Genomic DNA, 22131 nt, shown 5'->3' with positions numbered 1-22131 from the left:
TTTGTCCATCTACATTATTGTTCATAAAATCTATGTAAATGTATCATATTATATGTGTGTGTGCGTGTTAGGGTGTGTGAGTGTGTGTCTTTCAGTAAGACAGATTTTTCAAATAATCAAAGGAATACATTTTTATACGACTATAGGATATAACTTACCATCATCCTATAAGCAAACTACGTTAGATAATTACACCGGCCTCCATCCAATATGTGATAATCTGTTAAAATGTAGGCCATGAGTATTTCATTCTTTGTATGGTTTTTCGCACGAGAAAGATGGGTTTCTCATTTCAAAAAATCAGTCATTCAGAGGGAATTTTGGATAGTTTCTCTTTGTTTTCGTATGAGCGGGTTGGTGGATTTATGACTTTTTGCCCCTGTGGTTATAGATAAACCCGCGTGTCGCCAGAGACAGGAAGCAGGTCAAACACCATCTTTAAACCCAGCTCTTAAGAAGAAAAAGGTCTCAACGACCGAAATGGATATGCATATTCCATTAAGACCAAATGTGGTTGAACGTTTAAAGAGATGGGATTCGAAAGAGGTGACTTGCAAATCCGCTTCGAAAGTATGCGGCAATGGCTCCAGAGACTACTGCGGCATCTCGCTGGTCAAAATGTTGGCATGGTTTATGCAGGGAGGTGACTTTCCTCTCACCTCCCTGGTTTATGCGAGCGCATCAAGTTTGAGTGCAATATGAATGCAATAGTTAAGGTTAATGACCGGGTAGGGGCAGTGGTGGTGGTGGGGGGGGGGGGGGGGGGTGTAGGAGGAGGGGAAGCGTGGAAACTGAAAGAGACAACATTGATACTCTTCTGTGGTAAACATAGAGTGAGGATGGGGGTTTTGATTAGACACATTTTCATCCGGGCATTAAAGATAGGGATCATTATCTGCAGAAACGGTTTGTGAGGTGGTTTTCGAAGAAACACAGACTCAGCATCGACTGAAATGACGTCTTTCCTCAATACACAAGTCGTGACATTTAAACTAATTTAAAGTAAATACTTTTATAATTGAATTACCTTTTCTGCTTTAGAAGATTGCACTACATCTCTAATCGACCAAACACATTACAAGTTATAAAAGTCACTTATCGCAAAGCCAAGATTTAGCGAGACATCGTTCTCATATTATTTTCTTCAGCTGTCTAATATCAACGCATAGATATCGGAGCTTCTCCTAGAATGCTCATGCTTTTTACCAGGGAAATTGTTATTAGCAGTTCAAAACAAAACAAATGTTAATGTTCGTCATAGATTAGTCAATTATAACTACCTAATTAACGAATCTATTTCTATCGTTGTAAAATATATCAAGAGATGTATTATAAGCCAATAATCAGCAATCACTACCGCTATGTGATGAACAATGTTCCAGACTGATTTCTTGTTGACTCAGCATAGATATTGATCATAATCGTCCTTTATTTTCTAATCATTTCTTAATCATAATTCATTCATGTTAGAAGGTGAATAATGCTTATATAAATATCCTGCAATCTCTTGTATTTGTCTAAATCAAACAAAATTAAGGGATTTTGATACATTATATCATACATTTTTATATGCATTGATTTATGTGTTTATTCATTTAATTTTCATATTGCAGTTAACCGTGACTGTGTCCCGCCTCGTTCATTGCCCGAAAAACCACACTGCTGAGAATAACCCCGCAAATATCGAGTATAACAGTATTTTAAAAAGCCTCGCAGAATTCTTAGAAATGTTAATATCCTATTTACAAGCCAGGAGGTTTCTTGATTTATGCTTTTCCAAAACTCTCTCTCTCTCTTTCTTATTCCGCACTCCATTCCCCCTTTCTTTCCCTCCCCCCATCTTCTGAATTATTTCCCTCTTTTCCTCCCCCTCCCCCCCCCCCCTCTTTCACTTTCTCCTTCGCTGCGATTACTGACCTTATCACTTTTTCGGCCTGCCTTCCATGCAAGTTTAGTTGGACGTCGTATTTTCCACACCGCCTCGTAAAAACGCGGTAAAATATGGCAACCGCATCTTTGATCCTGACCATCGACAGCCTGGAACCAGCTCGTACTCCAGATAAGCCTATGTCCTCATCCTCTGCTTGACTGCTGGACACAAATCAGACCACAAAAGAAAACAAACTGTTAATGAAAAGAAGAAAAAATGCGGAAAACCAGGAAAAATTATGACGCACATGATTGTGGTTAACATAAAAGAATTACGATATGTATGGCCTATGTACTTTGGAGGCTTACTTCCGCTTACGTATATTGCTGTCTACGAAACATCTGTATTTGTATCTTTTTAATATGGACGTGTATATCTAGGAAGATTCGTTTGTACTTGAATGAAATGATAAATGATTAGTCTTTATTCCTTCTTGCTGCTATCGTTTGTGGAGATCGGGGATTTTCTCCTTTTTTTTGGGGGGGGGGTGTCCCTTCATTTTTGGTAAATTAATGATGATGATAATGATAATGATGATGATGATGATGATGACGATGATGATGATGATAAAATCTTCTTTAGCCAGGATAGCCTCTCCAATGTTTCCACTGCTCTACCAGAAGGTCCTGCCATTATCATTACCCTAGCGTTGCCAGGTATATACCCATTTACCCTTTTATTAGCCGCATTTACACAGTCAAATTAGCGGGATGACGATCGCGATGTAAACTTCGAGATTTGTATCCCACTAATTCGCCGGGGTCATCCCACATGACCGACACCCACGAGTCATACAGCCCAGGAGTTCGACATTAAAAAAGGTCCTTGAGTCATGCAGCTCATGAGTCATACAGCCTATAAGTTCGACACTACGCAGATAAAGCCCATGAGTTCGACACTAGGTAAAAACAGCCCACGAGTTCGACAGATACAACACGGAGCTTAATGTTTCGGTCTCGTGAGCCTTGTTAGCTTATAGTGTCGAACTCATGGGCTGTATGACTCCTGAGCTGTATAACTCATGGGCTGTATGACTCGTGAGCTGTACAACTCATGGCTGTATGACTCGTGAGCTCTGTGACTCGTGGGCTGTATGACTCGTGGGTGTCGGTCTCGTGACGTGCACCCTTCTCAGGAGAAAACTTGGTCTTCTATATCTAGCGTAACTTAACGAATTCTCTTTATTGGGAACTTAATAAGTGAGTAATAAACTCTTTTCTATATCAGATTCCGTCGTACTCTCTCAAATTCATAGTATTTTCTTGTTTGTTCAATGAATATTTGATATCATTAAACCTATACTTGTTATACGACTAAAAATTCCGCATGTTTCTCAATCATTAAATTCGTTTGCTGGCGTGCTGGTCACAATAATGGTAAATGTATTAGTATGCATGTACATGACTTGTTTGTTTTTGAAGAAATTTCATTGTCTGTTCATGGTTTGCCAAAGTGAAATATATACAAACATGGTTTGTGCGTTCGATTGCAGTGGCAGCAGGAAAATTGCTTCGAAGCCTTTTTTTTTTTTTGCTTGCTTGCTTGTCAGCCAATAATATTTTTTTTGCGCTCCCCCCCCCTTTACGGAATACCTAGATCCGCCCCTGTGGGCCTACCGACAAAAGGGAAAAGAACAAAAGCTCAGCATGTTCAAACTGTGCGAATGGTGTTTTTGTACCATTGCTATCATGATTATCGTTCAAGAAATATTGTGACATTACTTTGAATAGAGTATTAATCAAAATGTCAGTTAGAAAACTTTTAAAAGTTCATAGACTTACCAGGCCTTGGACTTAACACCTCACATAATAAGATATGCGATACATGATATATTGAAACGATAGGGAGAGAGAAATGTCATAGCATATTCATTTATATTTTAGAAGCATTAATTAAACATAAACATCGTAATCAATTTGTCCCATTACTTGGTGTAGACATTCTTAGTCTCATAGTAGTATTTCATTGCATGCATTTCACACATTATAATTATTATATTCTAGTTTCATATTGCTTTGATCTTTGTGCAATACTGTGCTTCGTTTTTCCTTTGGTTGTAATACTGAGTATAATTCCCAATGTAAAGTGCTCTGTTTATTATGATTTATCATTCAATGCAGTTTGATTTTTGACATTTCCTCTCATGACAATTATATCATTTTATTGTGCCGTATCATTAATTGAGTTTGTATGTTTATTTGCCTCATTTTATATTTCCGTAATTTATTTGTCCCATTATCAATGGGTGCAGACATTCTTAGTGCCACAATAGTATTTCATCGCAAGCATTTTACATTTTTACATAATATGCTATATTTAAGTATCACATTAATATGATCTTTGTGCAATACATTGCTTTGAATCCACGTGCTATCATATGATTTCTTCTGATTTGACTGTACAACAAAACTCAACGTTTCCCATCTACACTTCCTTTTTATCTGGAAATTATGGTATGAAATACTGATTAATTGTCTTTTACATGTATAGTATGCATACTTTCGATATTATTCAATACTGACGTTTTATTTCATTTGTGTATGTTCAAATAAGTATACGCTTTTAGTATTTTGCATGCTATATTGTTCTTTTCTGTTACTGTTCAATGTTCAGTTTAATCATTATCACTGGATGTATAGTGTTGATCAATATTAGTATTGATTATTTTTATAAAAATTAAAGGAATTATACCAATGACGCTTACATTTTGAACGTTGATTGAATAATTGAATGCTTTTTACTGTTTTCTTGGCCTCTGTTTAACTTATCCAATCAGATATTTCACATCTCTTGAGTCATCGTACATTTCAACTAACATTATACTTTATTTGATGCCTCACTTACCTAATATCCATTATTTTTCATTTTGTTGTATTTGTGAATGTATTTTGTATGTATGTATGCATGTATGTTTTTATTTTAGTACCATTTATGTTGTATAGTATATCATTATTTATGTTTATTATACAATTGCAATAGGGTGCACCTTACCCGACAAGCGTTCGCTTCTTATATGTGTTACCCAAAAGAATTCTTGTAATATTTTACCTTGTTTTTTATCCGAAATAGATTTGAATTGAATTGAATTGAACTGAACTGAATATAGTTTGAGATTTTCAATTATCTTTTCTATCAATTGTTCTTTTTTTTCAAGGAAAGTATCTCTTATACCTTAATCTTGAAGATGTGATAATTCGTTTAATAATTCTGTTCGTTTGCATAAATTTTGTGGGCGTGAAACGCTACTGCTAAATCTGCACGTAGGCAAGAGAAATTCGGCATTGAAAAACAGAGGAATAATAAGAAAATAGTAAAGCGAACTCTGCAATCAACGAAAATACCCCTCCGGCTGCAAGTTTGAATAGCTGCTTAATCCTCAGGTTCTCGAAATAGCGCGTATGTTTCTGGAGATTTAGATAAAAGAACACGATCAATCACGCTAGATGAAATCATTACAATGGATAATTCGTCCTTACCAGTATATCGTATCAAACTTTGCCATAAAAGAATTGTAGAATTTTAGAAAAAGAATGATCGTTCACTAAACTTAGCACTTCACGCTGTGGCTCGGGTTTGCGAACACTATAATGTAAAATCACAATCCTACACAATGGCTGGGCGCGGCACTTTGTAAAAGGCATCAAAAGGATTTCGTGAACAGTGATGGATTCCTATAAACGGTATGAAGAATTATATGTATGATATTATCACGGGGCGTTGCCTCTCTTGTCATTTTTTGTGTTAAGAAATATATGACACATCGGATGTAGATCTACATGTATTTGGAATTCTTGGCCACGTTCTTTCACTTTTAATTTCATCTCCATCCTCTACAAGACTGAATCATGCTCATTTTTCTCGAAACCACACATTCATCTTATAATGTTGCTTACGTGTGACATTCCCCTTTGTTTTGTGCTTATCTACATCGGGTTTCATTTTTAAGCCAATAAGGATGTTCAGTCTCTTTTTAGCACCCATTTTTTTCCTCGGGGGGGGGGGGTACTTTTTCTTTTAGAAAAAAAATAGTAGCTGTGCGTCTTTCAACATTATTTTCCGTTATCAGGCATTATGCCAATTTACTCTTCTATTTCATGATTCCTTGGGTATAGACCTATACGAAAAGGGTTTTTTTAACGAATTATTTGTTACTTTACGAGATCTTGGATCTATAGGTGACCACTATGAAGAAGAACGTGTTTATGTGTGTGCCGAACTGACCTATATATCCTCGCTTATGTCACATTAATAGATGAGTGAATTGTCGTGTATTGTTTAAACTGTATCCAGTGAACGAAATGAAGTCAAAGAGGCATTATGGTACAATTTGTATAAAAAAGACGAAGGTTGCGGGATGTTAGCATTTGCCAAATTTTCCAAAATGACTGCGATATCTTCGCAACCACGTGGGCCCATATGGAATTTAGATGAGGTGATCACACTTAAAGCGCTTCCGCCAGTTTGCACTCAAAGCAATAATAATCATGTTGTTGTTCTTCTTTAAATTGGACCTATGATCCATCATTGGGGAATAAAACCCATTCCCCGCTAAAAAAGTTATTTTTATCATTATCATTATCATTATCTTTATTATCATCATTATAATCATTATTATTACTATTATTATTATTATTATTATCATTATTATTGTTATCATTATTATTATCATTATCATATTGCATGAAAATTTAATACAATTCAATTCAATTTCAATTCATTTTCATATTTCTCGATGAAAATATACTTCAAATATAAAAAAATTGATGGGAAGAATGCAAATTGATTATTTTCTTCATTTCACGTCCAGGATATGCACTCAATTTTAGTGCATTTTAACGGGAGAATTTTATAAGGAGATGTCATCGTCACCTATATCTATAGTCATTTGCGGAAGTCATTTTGCCCAATATTATAGAATTGCAAGAAGCTTTGGGAATTTACAACACCCTTATCATTCAAATGTGTGTATATGTATATAATTACTATTTATTAAACATATATATATCTTATCATTCCCTGTACGATATAGTATATTATCACCTGTATATTTAATGACACTTCTTTCCTCCGTTTCGCTTAATTATTGTTTGAATACGGGGTTTTGTTTCACTATTGAGTATCCATCTTTTCTTTTTTTTCTAATCTATTTCTTTTTTTAATCAAGTGATCTACACCGAACAGCATGTTTTGAATAATGTGTCGTAGATACTCTTAACGTCAAAAAGCAAGTAGGCTACTTGAGGCTGGGAGAGTTGAGAAAGAGGAAGAGTGGAGGGGAGAGAGAAAAGAAGAAGAGAGGGAGAGAGGGAAAGGGAAAGGGAGACGGAAGGAGAAAGAAAACAACCCGACGTTGTCGCCAATGTTATGATTTGATATCCTGGTTCATGTAATTGATTGATAGGTGACGTCAGCGAACAGGCGTACATTAACACGTGCTCCTCTCGCCAGCGGTCCTTTGCCAAGGGCAACAAAGTATCAGAGTGGACCCCTGTTCGTTGTATTTAAAGCACATGCTGCACTTGCTCCCTCTTTATGTGCATATGATCACAAGACTGACTACTAATTGCAGACCCTTTCATGTATGCCTACTAGATGGCGATAAAAAGTGGGGTCATCTCACGAGCTCACCACCCACGAGTCATACAACCCACGATCTAGAAATCAAATAAAACAGGCCCAATAGCTGGACACTAAGTAAAACAGACCCATGAGCCAACTAGGTGCTACAGGCAAATAGGGCCCATGAGCTCGACAATATAGATAAAATAAGGCCCACGAGCATGACACTACACCTAAATTTACGTGATGTAAAATCGAGCTCGTGGGCATTTTTTGCCTAGTTACGAGCTCATGGGCCTTACGTTATATTTGTCTACAGTGTCTAATTCATGGACCGTTTTGCTCGTGGGCCTTAGTCACTAAGTATCCTGCTCTTGGGCTGTATAATGACTCGTGGGCGTAGAACTCGTGACGTGCAGCCGATAAAGTAGACCCAATGGTGATGGCAACGATGACTTGAGCAGTTGATTTGATGTAACAGTCGGGAGCTTAAGCCTTCAATTGACCCTGTAAGTCCCACAAACCATTTTCATGCTGCATTTTTCAGTCACAATTTTGATCATTCATTGCTGATACTGCGTTAAAAAAAATTGAAATATATATCATCTTATATACATTAATTTGAGCCTGGTTTGGTCACTTATTCTTGATATGTTAGTTACAGAATTATTATCAAGAGTTTATAAATTGTTAAATTCATAGCTGAGCCTTAAAGTAGCAACACGTTTGAGAATATTGAAAGTTAATGTTCCCAGTTCAAGTTGGCAAATTTTCTCACTTGTTTTTCATTATGAGAAGATTTTTATTTCATTATGAGAAGACTTCATTATGAGAAGACTTTCTCAGTTCTATGTTTGATATTCCTCCGATACAGAAAATGCATGCAGTGAAAATTGGAGTTGCAGATCTACTGAAGACGAGATGATCAATTCGGCAACAGATAAAAATCCCCACCCCCTCCTGCTCTCCCTTCCTTCCCCTCTGGCTCCCCCGCTCCCTTCCTCCAAAACCTTGCTGAGCGAACCCGGAACGAACATGCCGAAAATCGGGCAGTGATTGCCTCCGCCTGCCGCTACTAGTTGCTATTGTCTGCGCTTATTATCAAACTGCCATAAGTGATTTTGAATAAGAGAGAGAGAGAAAAAAAAAAAACAAGAACTTAAACACTGTACATTGTTTCTCCTTGTCTGGCTCTGTGTGTGTCGCTAAAGACCTCCATGAAATAAAACGTGCACACGACAACACGCTCCACGTCATAATTATTGGAAGAGAAGTTCGATGTTTGGAACAAAACTGATGTAAAGAGATCGGTCGCTGACAACAACAAGGGCGCTGGATCCAATTGTTCACGAACAATCTGATAATGCCTCACAATGATTCAATGCGACTGAAATCGAATACCTTGCCATTATAATATCATCTATCAAATGAGATATGACATCAGAGTTATAATCGTACAGAGCGGCAAACATCTGAAACTTTTTTTTTTTTTCAGCAAAAGTTCAGAAAATATCGCCTTTCATCCATCATTCTGGAACCCGGAATCGTTGTCCCAAAGAATGACTGGGGTCCGGTTTCTTTTTATCACGGTGCATGCAATTGCGGGTAATCATACTTATTTTACCTGGGCGAATTGTAGACAAAGTTGTACTTTGTCGTCGTTTGACGTCAGACAATCATTCTGCCATTCTTCAATATGACTTGTTCACTCTGTCTCAACCACCTCGCTCATTTTACACCCGAGTGACGACAGTTCTGTGTTTCATGCATCCAAGAGGCATTCCTGTTATTCACGAACGTGTCACGAAGATAATGAAACGACCCGCCCAGTAATCTGATTCTTATTCCGCAATCAAAGACATCAAAGGTTTTAGCCGACAGTACGACGTCAAATGTCGCTTTACTGACAGTTTCAAAAACTCCTAAGCTATACTCTTTTTGTTTTCCTGTCTATTGATGTCAAACATGCCGTCAACATATTGACGCAGAATAACTGTCCTCGGTTTAGACGTACATAGAAAAAATAATGTCGCCCAAGACGCGATTGTTCTAAAAGCTCGTCATGTATACACGCGGGTGTACACACAAGATATCTCTTCACCTCTCGTTCTTTCGAGATTTCACAAGTATTACGTCACGACAACTTCGTTCGACGTGCTTGGCAGATGAGATAACTAAACGTGATGTAACTATCAACGTCCTTCTGCCACTTTTTTTTTTTCAAAGTGCAAATGTCACACTGTCGAAAGTACAAACGATGAGGGAATAAACGTTTAGATAATTAGAACAGACAAAAGACAGAAAATTTTAGGATATATAATGTGAAATAAGTAGCGTGGAAATATGTCTGCCTCTGTAAGCATCTCATGTACGTTCAAAGATCTTTGGGAACCACACGTGATTCTATGAAGCTTCTTGTAATCGCATTCACCCTTACGTGGCTTTTTCACATTTGAAAAAAAAAATCCAATCAAGTCTCCTTAAGTTCTAATCGGAGTTATGTAAATCTAGCTACTTTTTCATATTAGCTCATCAAGGTTTAAAATCTCTGCATGAAGTGTACCTGACTTTTGGCTCTGCAAGTAAACTAAAAAAAAAAAAAAAAAACCAAACCACATACTTATGTTGAAAAAAAAATCCCGTGTACAAATCAAATTTTGAAGTTTCGACCGCTGACATTAACAATCCCACTCTAGGATAACAATATCAATTTTGAACGGTTGTTCCCAAGGTATAAGTACTTCCAGTTATTTGATATCTAGTTTTCATTTGAGTATTATAAACGATGTTAGAACTAGAATGTCTTATCATAAAGAGAACAAAACATTACGCCTTGATGATTCGAGGGATTGAAATTCAGTAAACGTCTTTAGATTGGAATATAAAATGACCCAGGAGTAACAAGAGAACGATTGCGACATATCTCCGTCTTATGCCGATACCACACTAAAACAAAACAATGACTTCCGTGATTTCGTTTCTTCTTCTTTTTCTTCTTCTGCTGCTGCTGTTAAAGGGATTATATAGTTTTGCTTGAGATGGAACGTACATTTTCCAGCCTTTTTTTTTAGATAATGAGAAGCCTCTTTTTCAAATATTGGAGAGCTACAATTCTGAGAGGAATTTGAAGTTAAATTGCTGAAAAGTGGTTTTGAAATTACTGAGATACCCAAAACAAAGCGATCCTAATAAAAGGTGAGACCCACCTTTTGTTAGGATTGCTTTTTTTATTTGCATTGTTTTGGGATATCTGAGCCAGTTCAAGACCGATTTTCATCAAAATAAACTTTTAATTCCTCTCAGTATTGCGCGCTCTTTAATATTTCCTAGGTGGTTTCTAATCATCTCACACACACAAAAAAAATAGAAACAATCTCATTCAAAACTAGATCATCCCTTTAACCCTCTGTGTGCGGCGTTTATATCCTGTTTGTAGGTATGCGTGTGTGAAATTTGTGCACATTGACTCATAGCGCAGATATAGGGGTGAATGGTACTCTACTTCCATTCTTGTTTCTTTCTCCTCTGTTTTTTTTTTTTTTAAGTTCGTGAGAAATGTGACAAAGACACAGAATGTCCCCATAAACAATCGGCATGAGAATGTATCATGCATGGGAGGCCTAATTTGTACGTTGATCTATAGGGTTCAAGAACTCGTGCGTGGGAGACAAAACCGCGGAAGAGAGCGGAATAGAAAGAGAAGAATTATCATAATCTGCGTACTCGTACTCCAGTATAAATGTTTTATCTCCGCCCTTTCTTTCGCATTCAATGTTCTACATCATTATTTGTGAAAATGTGTAGAGCGGAGGGCAGGGGCGGCAAGCAGGGTTACAAACAATGTCAAGTATCACGGATGTAAACCTGTCGAATTGTATTACCGTTCTTCAGATAACTGAAGAGGGTGGAAGATCACAGAAGGGTTTTTTTTTTTTTTTTTTTTGGTATGTGTGTGTGTGTGTGTTTTAGAAAAAGGGACACAATCTTTCGTTTTTCAGTCGTTTCCAGGAAAAAAAAAGAAAAAAAAAAGACTGTCGATAGAATCTAAAATGACCCTCGGGTAAGTTCCTCCATATTTTTATTTCATTTTTTTTTTCGTTGACATGACCTTTATATTATACATAAAATGATGTCATGGACAGAGTTTATTCAAGGAGTTTTCATACACTTTAATGGTTTAACATCTGCAATGAAAAAATAAAATTAAAACAAACGTATCGGTGTATGAGAACAATATTGAGATCATGAATGGCAATAAGGTATTTGCATAGCCGGAAAAAAAAAAACCCCAACGTTTCTATTCAAATGGAAGCAAGATACTCAAATTCATTGAAATCATCAAAATTGAACCGGGTTCAAAAATTTGTGCGTAGTTGGATAATGACAGATCGAAATAACGTGACTTCCTGCTACGGTCTAAAAGATCGTCGTTATTATACGGTGTGCCTGTGCCGAGCTGCCCCCTTCGAATTCCCTTGTGTTGTTAATTTTCGTAACAGGAGTATTCTTGATTTGTTTAGGTATTAACCTCGACTTTCCTCAGGCATGTCAAGATTATATCAAAGAAATTATGTTCCTGCACTTTTAAAGAAAAGAGATATCTCGCTCTAATTCAGTAAAGTTTTAGAGACGGTCATCAATTCCTTTATAGATGAGGGGAGGAAAGCAAATTCAGTATTTTTTTTTTATTTCAACAAAAAGACACGTTTATTTCTTTTTTTAATGATAAGCACGGAAATATCAACTTGACGTCCTTATTGGTTGCACCATGTATTATAGCGTATTGACCTCCGAAATGTCAGCGGTTTTGCCTTTGGGACGCTTGTAACATAATAAATAGCTTATGATGGTTAAAATGCGATTTAATGTTCTTGTTTCGTATAAACATGTGAAACTTTTCGATTCTTTCATATTTTTCGTGTAAATGTATAATCATAATGATCTTTCGTGTGTAAATATATGATTTACAATATATTACACTGTTTATCAATCTGAACATACATTACATACATGGGCTTTGACCTTCGCTGTGACTCAGCCTTTTGCCGCCTTTGGAATATGGAGCTAACTAATTCATTTGGGCACTATATATAGGCCCTATACATCAGTTTATCATAATTATGTATAGAAGGGGCTCGTCAATCTTTGGTTTTGGTGAATTTGCATGTTTTTATTTCAGATCATTTTTTGTTTGTTTGTCAAGCTAAGAGTGCGTGTGGGTGCACTTGTTTATTTTTGTTTGGGGAGGAAGGGGGGTATTACTCTTCCTCCGTTCCGCAGTCCCTGTGTCGACTTCCTCGCTGTGATTTCCCTCGAGTTCCCTCGCTGTGATATATACCTGGCTATTCTGTGTATTTCAATGCTTTGCAAGTTGCATACAGAACAATTTTTGACACTGAATTAGGCTGATGCACAATGTTGGTGTCCTGTTAGTCATTGATGCGTGTCACGCTATGGAGTTGATGTGATTCGTTTCCTTCTATTACGTCAGTAAGGCCAATCATTAAGCACGGCAATTTTCACAATTTACGCAGTTTAGTGTCTATAAATCCTTAATATCTCACAACTTCTACCTGCTTTATTACATAACGACCCAACGTTGTTGTTGTTTTTTACCAACCTGCATCGACCTAATAGTGTAATATAAACTTCCCTTGTTGGCCTTGTTTGGATGCATTTTGTCAATGAACATCACGTGTTATCGTTATACCTTCTTATATAGAATGTACGTGGGTATAACAGCACTTTGAGACGCTTTTTCAAAGGAGGGGGCGGGGTTGATTGCGACTTTGTATAATACTGCTGGAAATTCATTCGTATTTCAAAAACAATCTAATTGGATAAAAATCGCATGTGTGTTTTCATATGAACCTGCAGACAGACAAATTCACAGAACATAGTTTAAATGCAACAATTGCTTGCTGGTAACGAGAAGTCGTTGACTATTAATGACGTACACTGATCCAAAATCATGACGTAGATGGGACCAGTGAGAGAGAGATAAAGAGAGAGAAACCCAAGCTACTCAGATTACTCTTAAAGAGGAAATCCAGTCCAAATATAAGTATAGTCTGATAAAAAAGAGTAGAATTTTACGAGTTCAACGGTAAAAATTGAGTGAAATCGGATGAAAAATGCCTAAGGAAGTTATGAAATTTGGAAGGTTTGATAATTTTTCTCCAAAACAGTTCTTGTACAATGGGTGTGAATATGCAAATGAGTGAGCGAACCATGTCATACCCTCACAGTTTTCCAATTGATCGTGTACAAAAAAAAAAATAACGAAAATTCAATGCTTCTGTCATTGAAGTCTGAAACATGACGTTATTCCTGGTTGAATAACTTCAGAATAGTTATCAGTTAGATGTATGAGGATTTGAGCCTCGGGCTTAATTGCGTTTGAATGAAAAACTGGAAATTTCAAAAACTTACGAACAAACTATATGGTAAGTTGTGAGGGAATGACATGCTCACTTTGCCATTTGCATATTCATATTGACTGTTCAAGAACTGTTCCCCCCCCAAAAAAAAAAAGAAAAAAAAAAGCGAAACTTCAAAATGTCGTAACTTCCTTGTTTTTCATCCGATTTTGATCAAATTTAGGCTATATTGTCGAACTCGTAATATTTTACTCTTTCTTATCAGACAAACTTATATTTGGACTGTATTTCCCCTTTAATATGTATTTGCGTCTTCCAGGAAGCCAAAAAAGGAAAGTTTTTCATCTCTTGAGGCAGTAATCTGATTTCAATGTTGGACGTATGTGACGGAAAACTGATACACTACCTGATGCTATCAAGAAGAAAGGGAACAAATAGATATTAATTTTACTCTCATATGCACTTCTTAAGTATATCGAGGTTTGATGGCATTTTGTTTTTCTCTTGTGGGAAACCGTTGCATTGTTGGAATAATACTCTGTTGTGGTAATTAGCTCACTCATCAAAACTGGTCAAGAAGACCAAAATGTGATAATCTTACGATAACAACATTGGTCATCTTAAACCGATGTCATACTCTCAAAGTATTAATTTTAATGTGCGGCTCATGATGCACCTCACGAGTCCACCCTTCTAACGGGTGCTGTTCGTTATTCCGAAGGTTCGCTATTCCGAAGGTTCGTTATTCCGAAGGGTCGTTAATCCGAAACACGCAAATTCCCTATACCTCGAGGTTCATTAATCCGAAAATGAAAAAGGGTTCGTTAATCCGAAAATTTGTGGCGTTATTCCGAAGGTTCGTTACTCTGAAGATTGGTTAATTCGAAAACGAAATTCGGAACAACGAACCTTTAGGAATAAAAAGCCTTCGGAATAACGAACCTTCGGAATAACGAGCTGTAACCCTTCTAACTTGGGGGAGGGGGGATACACACACACACACACACACACGCCAAAAAAAGAAAGAAAAACAGAGCAAAGCAAATCAAAACAAAACAAATACAAACACAAAAGCAAAAGTCAAAGAAAAAAACTAAATCAAACAAAAGCAACAAAAGCAGTGAGAAAAGAGAAAGAAAAGAAAAGCCCAACCAGACAAAACAGAACAAATACTTGGGCACAGTATCTTGCCAAAGTTATACCGAAAATAAACCAGTCAGATGATTACAACAAGCATGTAATACGCTTCTGGGAGGCTGAAACATAGCATGTAGTGATTGTCTTCTTCTTCTTCTTCTTCTTCTTCTTCTTCTTCTTCTCATTATTATTATTATTAGTAGTAATATTATTATTATTATTATTAGTATTATTATTATTATTATTATTATTATTATTATTATTATTATTATTATTATCATTATTATTATAGTAATACTGATAATAATAATAATAATAATAATAATAATAATAATAATAATAATAATAAATAATAATAATAATAGTAATAATAACAATAATGATATGATAATAATGATAATGACAATAATAATAATAATAATAATAATAATAACAATTATTATTATTATTATTATTATTATTATTATCATTATCATTATTATTATTTTTTATTATTATTAATATCATTATTATCATTATTATTATTACTATTATTCCTCTTCTTCTTCTTCTTCTTCTTCTTCTTCTTCTTCTTCTTCTTCTTCTTCTTCTTCTTTCATCCCATGGTCACTAATAAGCAAGCAAACATAAACAAAATCAAGCACTATTTGTGGTACGAAACACCCATTTCACAAAACGGAGACCTCCAGTGTACAGTGCTTTACATCATCATGTCCCAGCCCTACTGCCCATAAAGGTCCCAGCAACATCTGGACACACTTTGAAAGTCCTCATGAACTTAGTGAAAGTTAGGGCAACACATGTATCAGTAAAAATGGCTTGAAACTGCAAGACACTTTTCAGTCCATCTCTCAAGTTTGATTTTATTGCCTTTCTTGTCGAAAATTTCTAATTGTCGTCTGCTAAGTTTGACAACGTACTAGCAGGTTACACACAAACTAAGTTTGTACGATACTTTCATGCGCATGCGCATATCTGCACCGTAGTGAAAAATGGCAGACCGAAAATCACAGAAGGCGAGCCTGGTAGATAGGCCTTTGAGCAAAGGAAAGGGCGAGGTTTGTAGCAAAATATACTCTTGTTTTACTTCACGGTTTAGAGGAGATGAGTAACTGTTGTTAAGATTAAATTTCTGCCCCCTACAAAGGCATGCTATTGTGCTATGGTTCCGTGTGATATCGCTACGAAAGTGAATTTGTGTAGTCCCACATATAGATATTACTGTAAGTAAGTGTAAGTATGATACTCGGCTTGCACAGTCAATATTATTATAATTAAAGACAGTGCATGTGTGACTGTGAGTGTGATACTGATCAGTGCAGTGAGTGTAGTTTCTCTCAGAATAAATCTACAGACTTTTGGCTTTATGGTTGTTTTATTGGAATAGTGCAATGCTGTCTTTAGTAGTTACTGAAAATGTGCAACCATACGTTTGGTATGTATGTAAACAGTAAACTCTCTACAAATTCAGAACAGAAGATGAGCCGCCACAGTGCCCACCATACTGCTGCCGATAGGCCGCTGGGAAGTACATGTACGAAGTGGTCTTGCGTGGGTTTGTGTTCTCTTTCGTCCCTCTCGTAGCAGTTCATTGTTGTAAGAGTTGTATTTTCAGTGCAAGTAACACTTCTTACATCAAAAGCTATGTCTCCACCCTCTAACAACAACAACAAAAATCAGCTTTAGGAGCGTACAATCACTTGAGTCCAATTGACACAAGTTGATTTTCATGGTGGGCAGCTCATATATAACTCTACCATTTTTATGTACCACAGTGCCCTGCTAAGAGTAAGACAGCTAAAGCAAGTTAATAGTTTCATGTAGATATCCATTAAAATTTCTGAAATTATGTTCCCCCTCTGTGATTTATTCCATTTATAAACTGCCAGCAATTAGTGGTATTATATTTTCTTATGTTTCCAACATTTCTGTGTAAGCATAAAGTACATAGCATTGCAAGGTATTAAAAGCTTCGCACAGCGTCTAGTCGAGCTAAGTAGTGTTGTGCCTATTAAATGCATTTGCTTTGTTGCCTGCTTCTCCTTTCCATCCAAAGTCTGTTGCCTCTGTTTTACACGCTTGTACATATTTGATTGTCATAAGTGCATGTCTATGTTTAAAACAGAAAAACAAGATGGACCAGACAAAAGGCTAAAAAAAGAATTGTAAATCACATTTGAAAAGAAACTACATAAGCAGTACTTAGTATGCTTGTCTTATTTGCAGATTCTATTTTCAAGATCACCAACAGAAATGCAAAATAAGTTGCTTTGCTAATTGTCATTGTTCATTTCAGATAAACATCAGCACATTTGCCCTTCTGTTCTCTGAGATGGTGCAGTACTGCCAGAACAGAGTGTCTTCTGTTCCTGAATTGCAGAGCAAGTAAGTTCCTGTCTTAATGTTCTGAAAGCTGGTATTACAGACTTTTGGTGTCTGGAATTTGGAATTTAGCTATCTACTGTGAATCACTGAAGTATGCACATGGGGAAGACAATGAATAAATGTTTGAATCTGTGATATCCAACTTGACGACAATACATGTGAGTGGATTCTCTGTTTCATATAATTTTCAAATGTAAACATTACCCTCACTGATGATGGGTATCATGTAAATGCAAGCAAATAAAATGTTTGCCAGTGTGGTATTCCTTTGTATACTTCTGTGTTTTTGTTTGCTGTTCAACCCACTGTTTAGAAGAAAAAAAATTCATTCTTTATTATAATCTTTCATTTACTGTAAAACTAGAAGCAAACATTTTCAAGTGAGTAGTGTTTCACAGGTAAGATTAATTTTGCATGTTGTTAATTTCATAGAGGGTCATGACAATTGAGCAAACGCTTCAAACAGCTCACCATTGCAATGTCAATTACCGCATGTACTATGATAAACGATAAATGGTCTGCATTACAGTAGCAAATTCACCTGTGCCGTGTGAGTAACAAATATGAAGAAAACTATAAACAAAACAACAGTTAAGCCCCTACAATTTACTTCCTTGAGATCAAAGATATTACAGATGACAATATTTAATACATAATTTAACAAGCAAAAAATGTGCATGTGTTAATTTTGCGGCAGTTGCATGCCACTTAAAATGTTCATAAAATTCCATGCTGCAAAAATGTCCACTTTTACTTTTACCAATTTAACTAGTCATGGATATTTTTTTTTAATTTTTGTACAGAGTATGGATGCCTGCAGTCATTTGATTGGTACATACATGTATATTAATCCTGGTTTGATCCTAAGACAGTTTTCAATCATATTTTTATTCTACTTTTGTCTTGTAGACTATCAGATCTGGGTCAGCATGTTGGCGTGCGAATATTAGATTTGCTCTTCATCAGAGAGCGGGGTCTGAAGAGAGAGACTAAGCTTCTCAACATACTACTCTTCATCAAGTCAAATGTGTGGAAGGTAAGTTTATTCTCTCTGTCATTTTTAACCCAATAATACATATAAAATTTATTTCATCCCTCATATTAAATGATTCATGCATCATAATAGAAGTAATCTTAAGTAATACAGCAAGTACATACTCTTTTATAATTGTCACGTTACACAATCACAAATTTCGTAGCAACAGGTACTGTAAAACATGATATATTCGCGGCATGAAATTTTCACGAATTGGAGCTGACAGCCTTTTTCGCGGCATGAAATTTTCGCGAATTGCCACTGGCGTTCAATGCATGTAGTGTAGACAAAAACTTTCGCGTGCATTTTAATTTCGCGAATTTTGGCGCTCGCGAAATTCGCGAAATTAAAATGCACGCGAAAATTTCTCGTTTTACAGTACCTTTACACTGCAGACTTTTTTTTAAAATCAGTATCAATAATCAAAAAGTGTTGCATGTATTTCAAGACTTTTTAAGACATTTTTACCTGATGAAATGTACCAACTTGTACCTCATTTTGATGATTCCTGTCATTTATATCTTCTATGACAGGTGCTATTCGGAAAAGAGGCTGACAAACTGGAACATGCTAACGATGATGAAAGAACTTGTATCCTTTTGTCCACACATTAAAATCATCAGTGAAGTTTTGGTTGAATTCTATGTTCTGGTATGTACTCATATCTATAATTCTTAACAAATATTTGTACTCTGGACATCTGTTTTGAAGTTTTTTGTCATTTTGCATTTCTGTTTGGAAACTACATCTATTGTAGATGGATATATATATATATATATATATATATCTTTTTTTGTCACTGGATTATATTTGTTGGCTTGTGTTTGTGTATGTTTCTGTTTTGCATTTGCATCTGTGGCATTATTGAACGTAAGAAAATAATGTTACAAGCGCATTTGTATGGTATGAAAGTCACTCGGCTCATCAGATGAGTGCAGGTTCAAATCCTGCTTGACACGTACATGGACATCTTTGGGCAAGGTGTTTAACCCCACTCTATCCCATTCAACCCAGCTGGAGATATGAGTATGTGGTGATACAGGGTTTATGATAATGATAGGTTTCAGAGTGAAAAAGTGCTTGCTAACTACTGCAGAGGTTTCCCAAGGTTGTTAAATGCATTGATAACACTTGTACACGCTGTAGAGCCATACCGATTTATTATCATCACAACAGTACTTGGCTTTCATTTCAAGATAAACAGATGTGTGGCATAGTAAACTCAACTGATTGCAAAAAGTTTTATTTTTAAAATGAACCTTTCTCCAACGGTACTGTCATTTTCTGTGGATGATTTTTGCTATGCTGTGGCGCATATTCTCAATATGATAGATAAATGCGGTAAAAAAGGACCCTTTCACACCTCAATAGACCATACCCCATACAATATGTGGGTAGCTCACTTGGAATACTCTGCTGCCTCTGCTATTATGTACACTGTTGACATGCTGAATTTGTTCTTTCACTGTCCAATAAACCTATTGTTTTTGAAAATCTGAAAAGATTTGTGCAGTCTTTGGAAAGTGTAGAATCTTGCAGGAAACGGGCTATTAAATAAACACACATGCAGTTGCCATCCATCACGTTGTATTGCCATTTGTGTGGATGCATTGAAATAGCAAAGTGCTAATGTAACAAGTTGACAGGTATGTGAATATTATACCAGAAAATTTATGCCATCGTGACGAGCTTGCTAACAATGAGGTGCTGTTTTTGTGGAGGTGAATTCTGTGATTCCGATATTCCATTACATTGTGTGAAATGGCTCTATTTTGTGACTCTTTCTCATAATAATTTTAAGAAATGTGTGGAATACTGGCTTAGATATCTGCAGTAATGTGTGAAATTATATTATTTCTTCATTCTTTCTTTCTGTTTTTTTTTCTTTGTGGGGGGGGGGGGGGGCAGTTTCTAGCAGTTTTCCAAGTACAATATATGTACTTAAAGTAAACCAAACAAACTTTTATATTATAAGCCTATGATAAGCTGTGACCGTGAATCAAATATCATGATGTACAACACTAGACTGTATGTCCTTGCCGTTTTCATGCTGATTCCATAAATAAAAGAAAGCATATTGTAATTAGAGTAAAAAATCAACAGTAAGAGTTGCATAAAATTTGATCAAAGTAATTTTCAAGAAATTTGCTAAATTATCAAATTTATTCTTTGCAAATTCAAGAGCTATCATTTTCTAATTATTATTTCAAATAATCCTGTAGAATTCTGTCACTCATCTCACATCTTGTTTGACTGAAAATTATCTTGCACAGTTCTTATTTATTGGTTGATTTAAAGTTTCACATGGATAGTTCTATCTTCTTCCTTCTCCCATCCCCCCCCCCCCCCCCCCCATGCACTGACTAATGATGTCTATTTAAATGAAAGCTTCTTGTGTTGAGGCCAGAAATTGAGCAATGGCCCATCATTCTCGCTTCATCAAATATCGATGTTCCGAGCCTCCTGGTGCAAAGAGTGATAAGAAGCGTTAACAGAGTGCTTCCTGGATTGACACTAACCCTTATCTTGACAGCCCTTATTGTGCATTCCATTCTTTTTTATTATGATTATTATTTAGAGAGTGGGATATACATGTATATGTGCTACCTACAAGTGTAGCTAGCACTAGCCCATGCAGAACCTGTTGATGTAAAGGAAGGAAACCATTCCACATTTTGGAGTATGTGTCAGCAGATGTCATGCCAGTGTCCCAGACGCTTTGTATCTGCTTCAGCCGGCTTTTCTGCATGGCTCAAAAACTTTCAAATACCGGTAGTAGTATATCGCACCTTATCTGTGATGGACAAATTGTAGTAGTGGTGGGGGGTACACAATTGTGCACAATTATCTGTACTTATTCAGAGAAAGCTGTGAGCCAGATGATTTCCTCCTTTGTGTGTGTGTGTGTGTGTGTGTGTGTGTGTCTTTTTGGTTGTCTTTAGAGGACAAGAGTTTGAACCCATGAGCACTTGTCACATTGATACACCTGGTCGCTAGTATGTTTGTTTTCATATTTTCCTAAGTTCCCCTCTGTAAAAGTATGATCTTTTTTTTTTTTTTTTTTTTTTTTTGGGGGGGGGGTTCAATTGAAAAGCTTGTCCGCAAGCTTTAATCGTTTTTATCTGTTGGTACAGCTGACATCCTGTGTCCGCCATTGGGCATGTTATAGTATCCAGTTATTCAGTGCCATGTGTGAATGATTGCAACATCCTTCATGCTAAACTTGCGTAAGCCTTGAAAGTGAAAAGCTACTCCCATTTTTATGTTGAATTCACTATTTAAAATAGACTGAGATACAAAAAAGCGATAACAAAAAACAAACAAACAAAAAAACAAAGCCGAGTAAGAGATACAAAAACTTGTATTTCATAGTGATTCTTTTTTTTTTAAAAGGTTTTCTATTGCATCAAATTATTATTGTATTGTAATTTACTAAGCAGATAGGGTTTTTAGAGCAGAAAGGATTATTTTTACCAAGTTTTCAACCAAACTTTTAAATCTAGATTTTCTTTTTTGCAAATCAATTATGTGTACATAATATAGTATTTATGTGCATTGACACTAAATAAATTTGATAGATATAGATGAAGGAACAAATAGATAGCAGCTGATCAAAAAAACTTTGAGTGCAATTATTTTTAAAGAAAATAAAGACTGCTAGATGTGCATGTTCATATTTTGTCAAGCAGGACAGCTTCAAGGGG

General features: G+C 36.1%; 1 protein-coding gene across 1 annotated transcript in view; it reads left to right on the top strand.

Annotated features, from left to right (window-relative positions):
* The first annotated feature begins 15998 nt into the window (after positions 1–15998).
* Positions 15999–22131, top strand: part of LOC139719187 (trafficking protein particle complex subunit 5-like) — a 95101-nt gene continuing 88968 nt past the window's right edge. Inside the window, exons 1-4 of the mRNA XM_071630619.1 lie at positions 15999–16064; positions 17303–17391; positions 18301–18427; positions 18961–19018. Of these exons, the coding sequence (XP_071486720.1) occupies positions 15999–16064; positions 17303–17391; positions 18301–18427; positions 18961–19018 (340 nt within the window). The remainder of the gene's footprint in view (positions 16065–17302; positions 17392–18300; positions 18428–18960; positions 19019–22131) is intronic.

The sequence above is a fragment of the Diadema antillarum genome, unplaced genomic scaffold (genome assembly GCF_040938485.1).
Source record: "Diadema antillarum isolate AM-2024a unplaced genomic scaffold, OU_Dant_1.0 scf00000107, whole genome shotgun sequence".
Classification (NCBI taxonomy): Eukaryota; Metazoa; Echinodermata; class Echinoidea; order Diadematoida; family Diadematidae; genus Diadema; species Diadema antillarum.
This window is presented reverse-complemented; position numbering and strand designations above follow the sequence as displayed.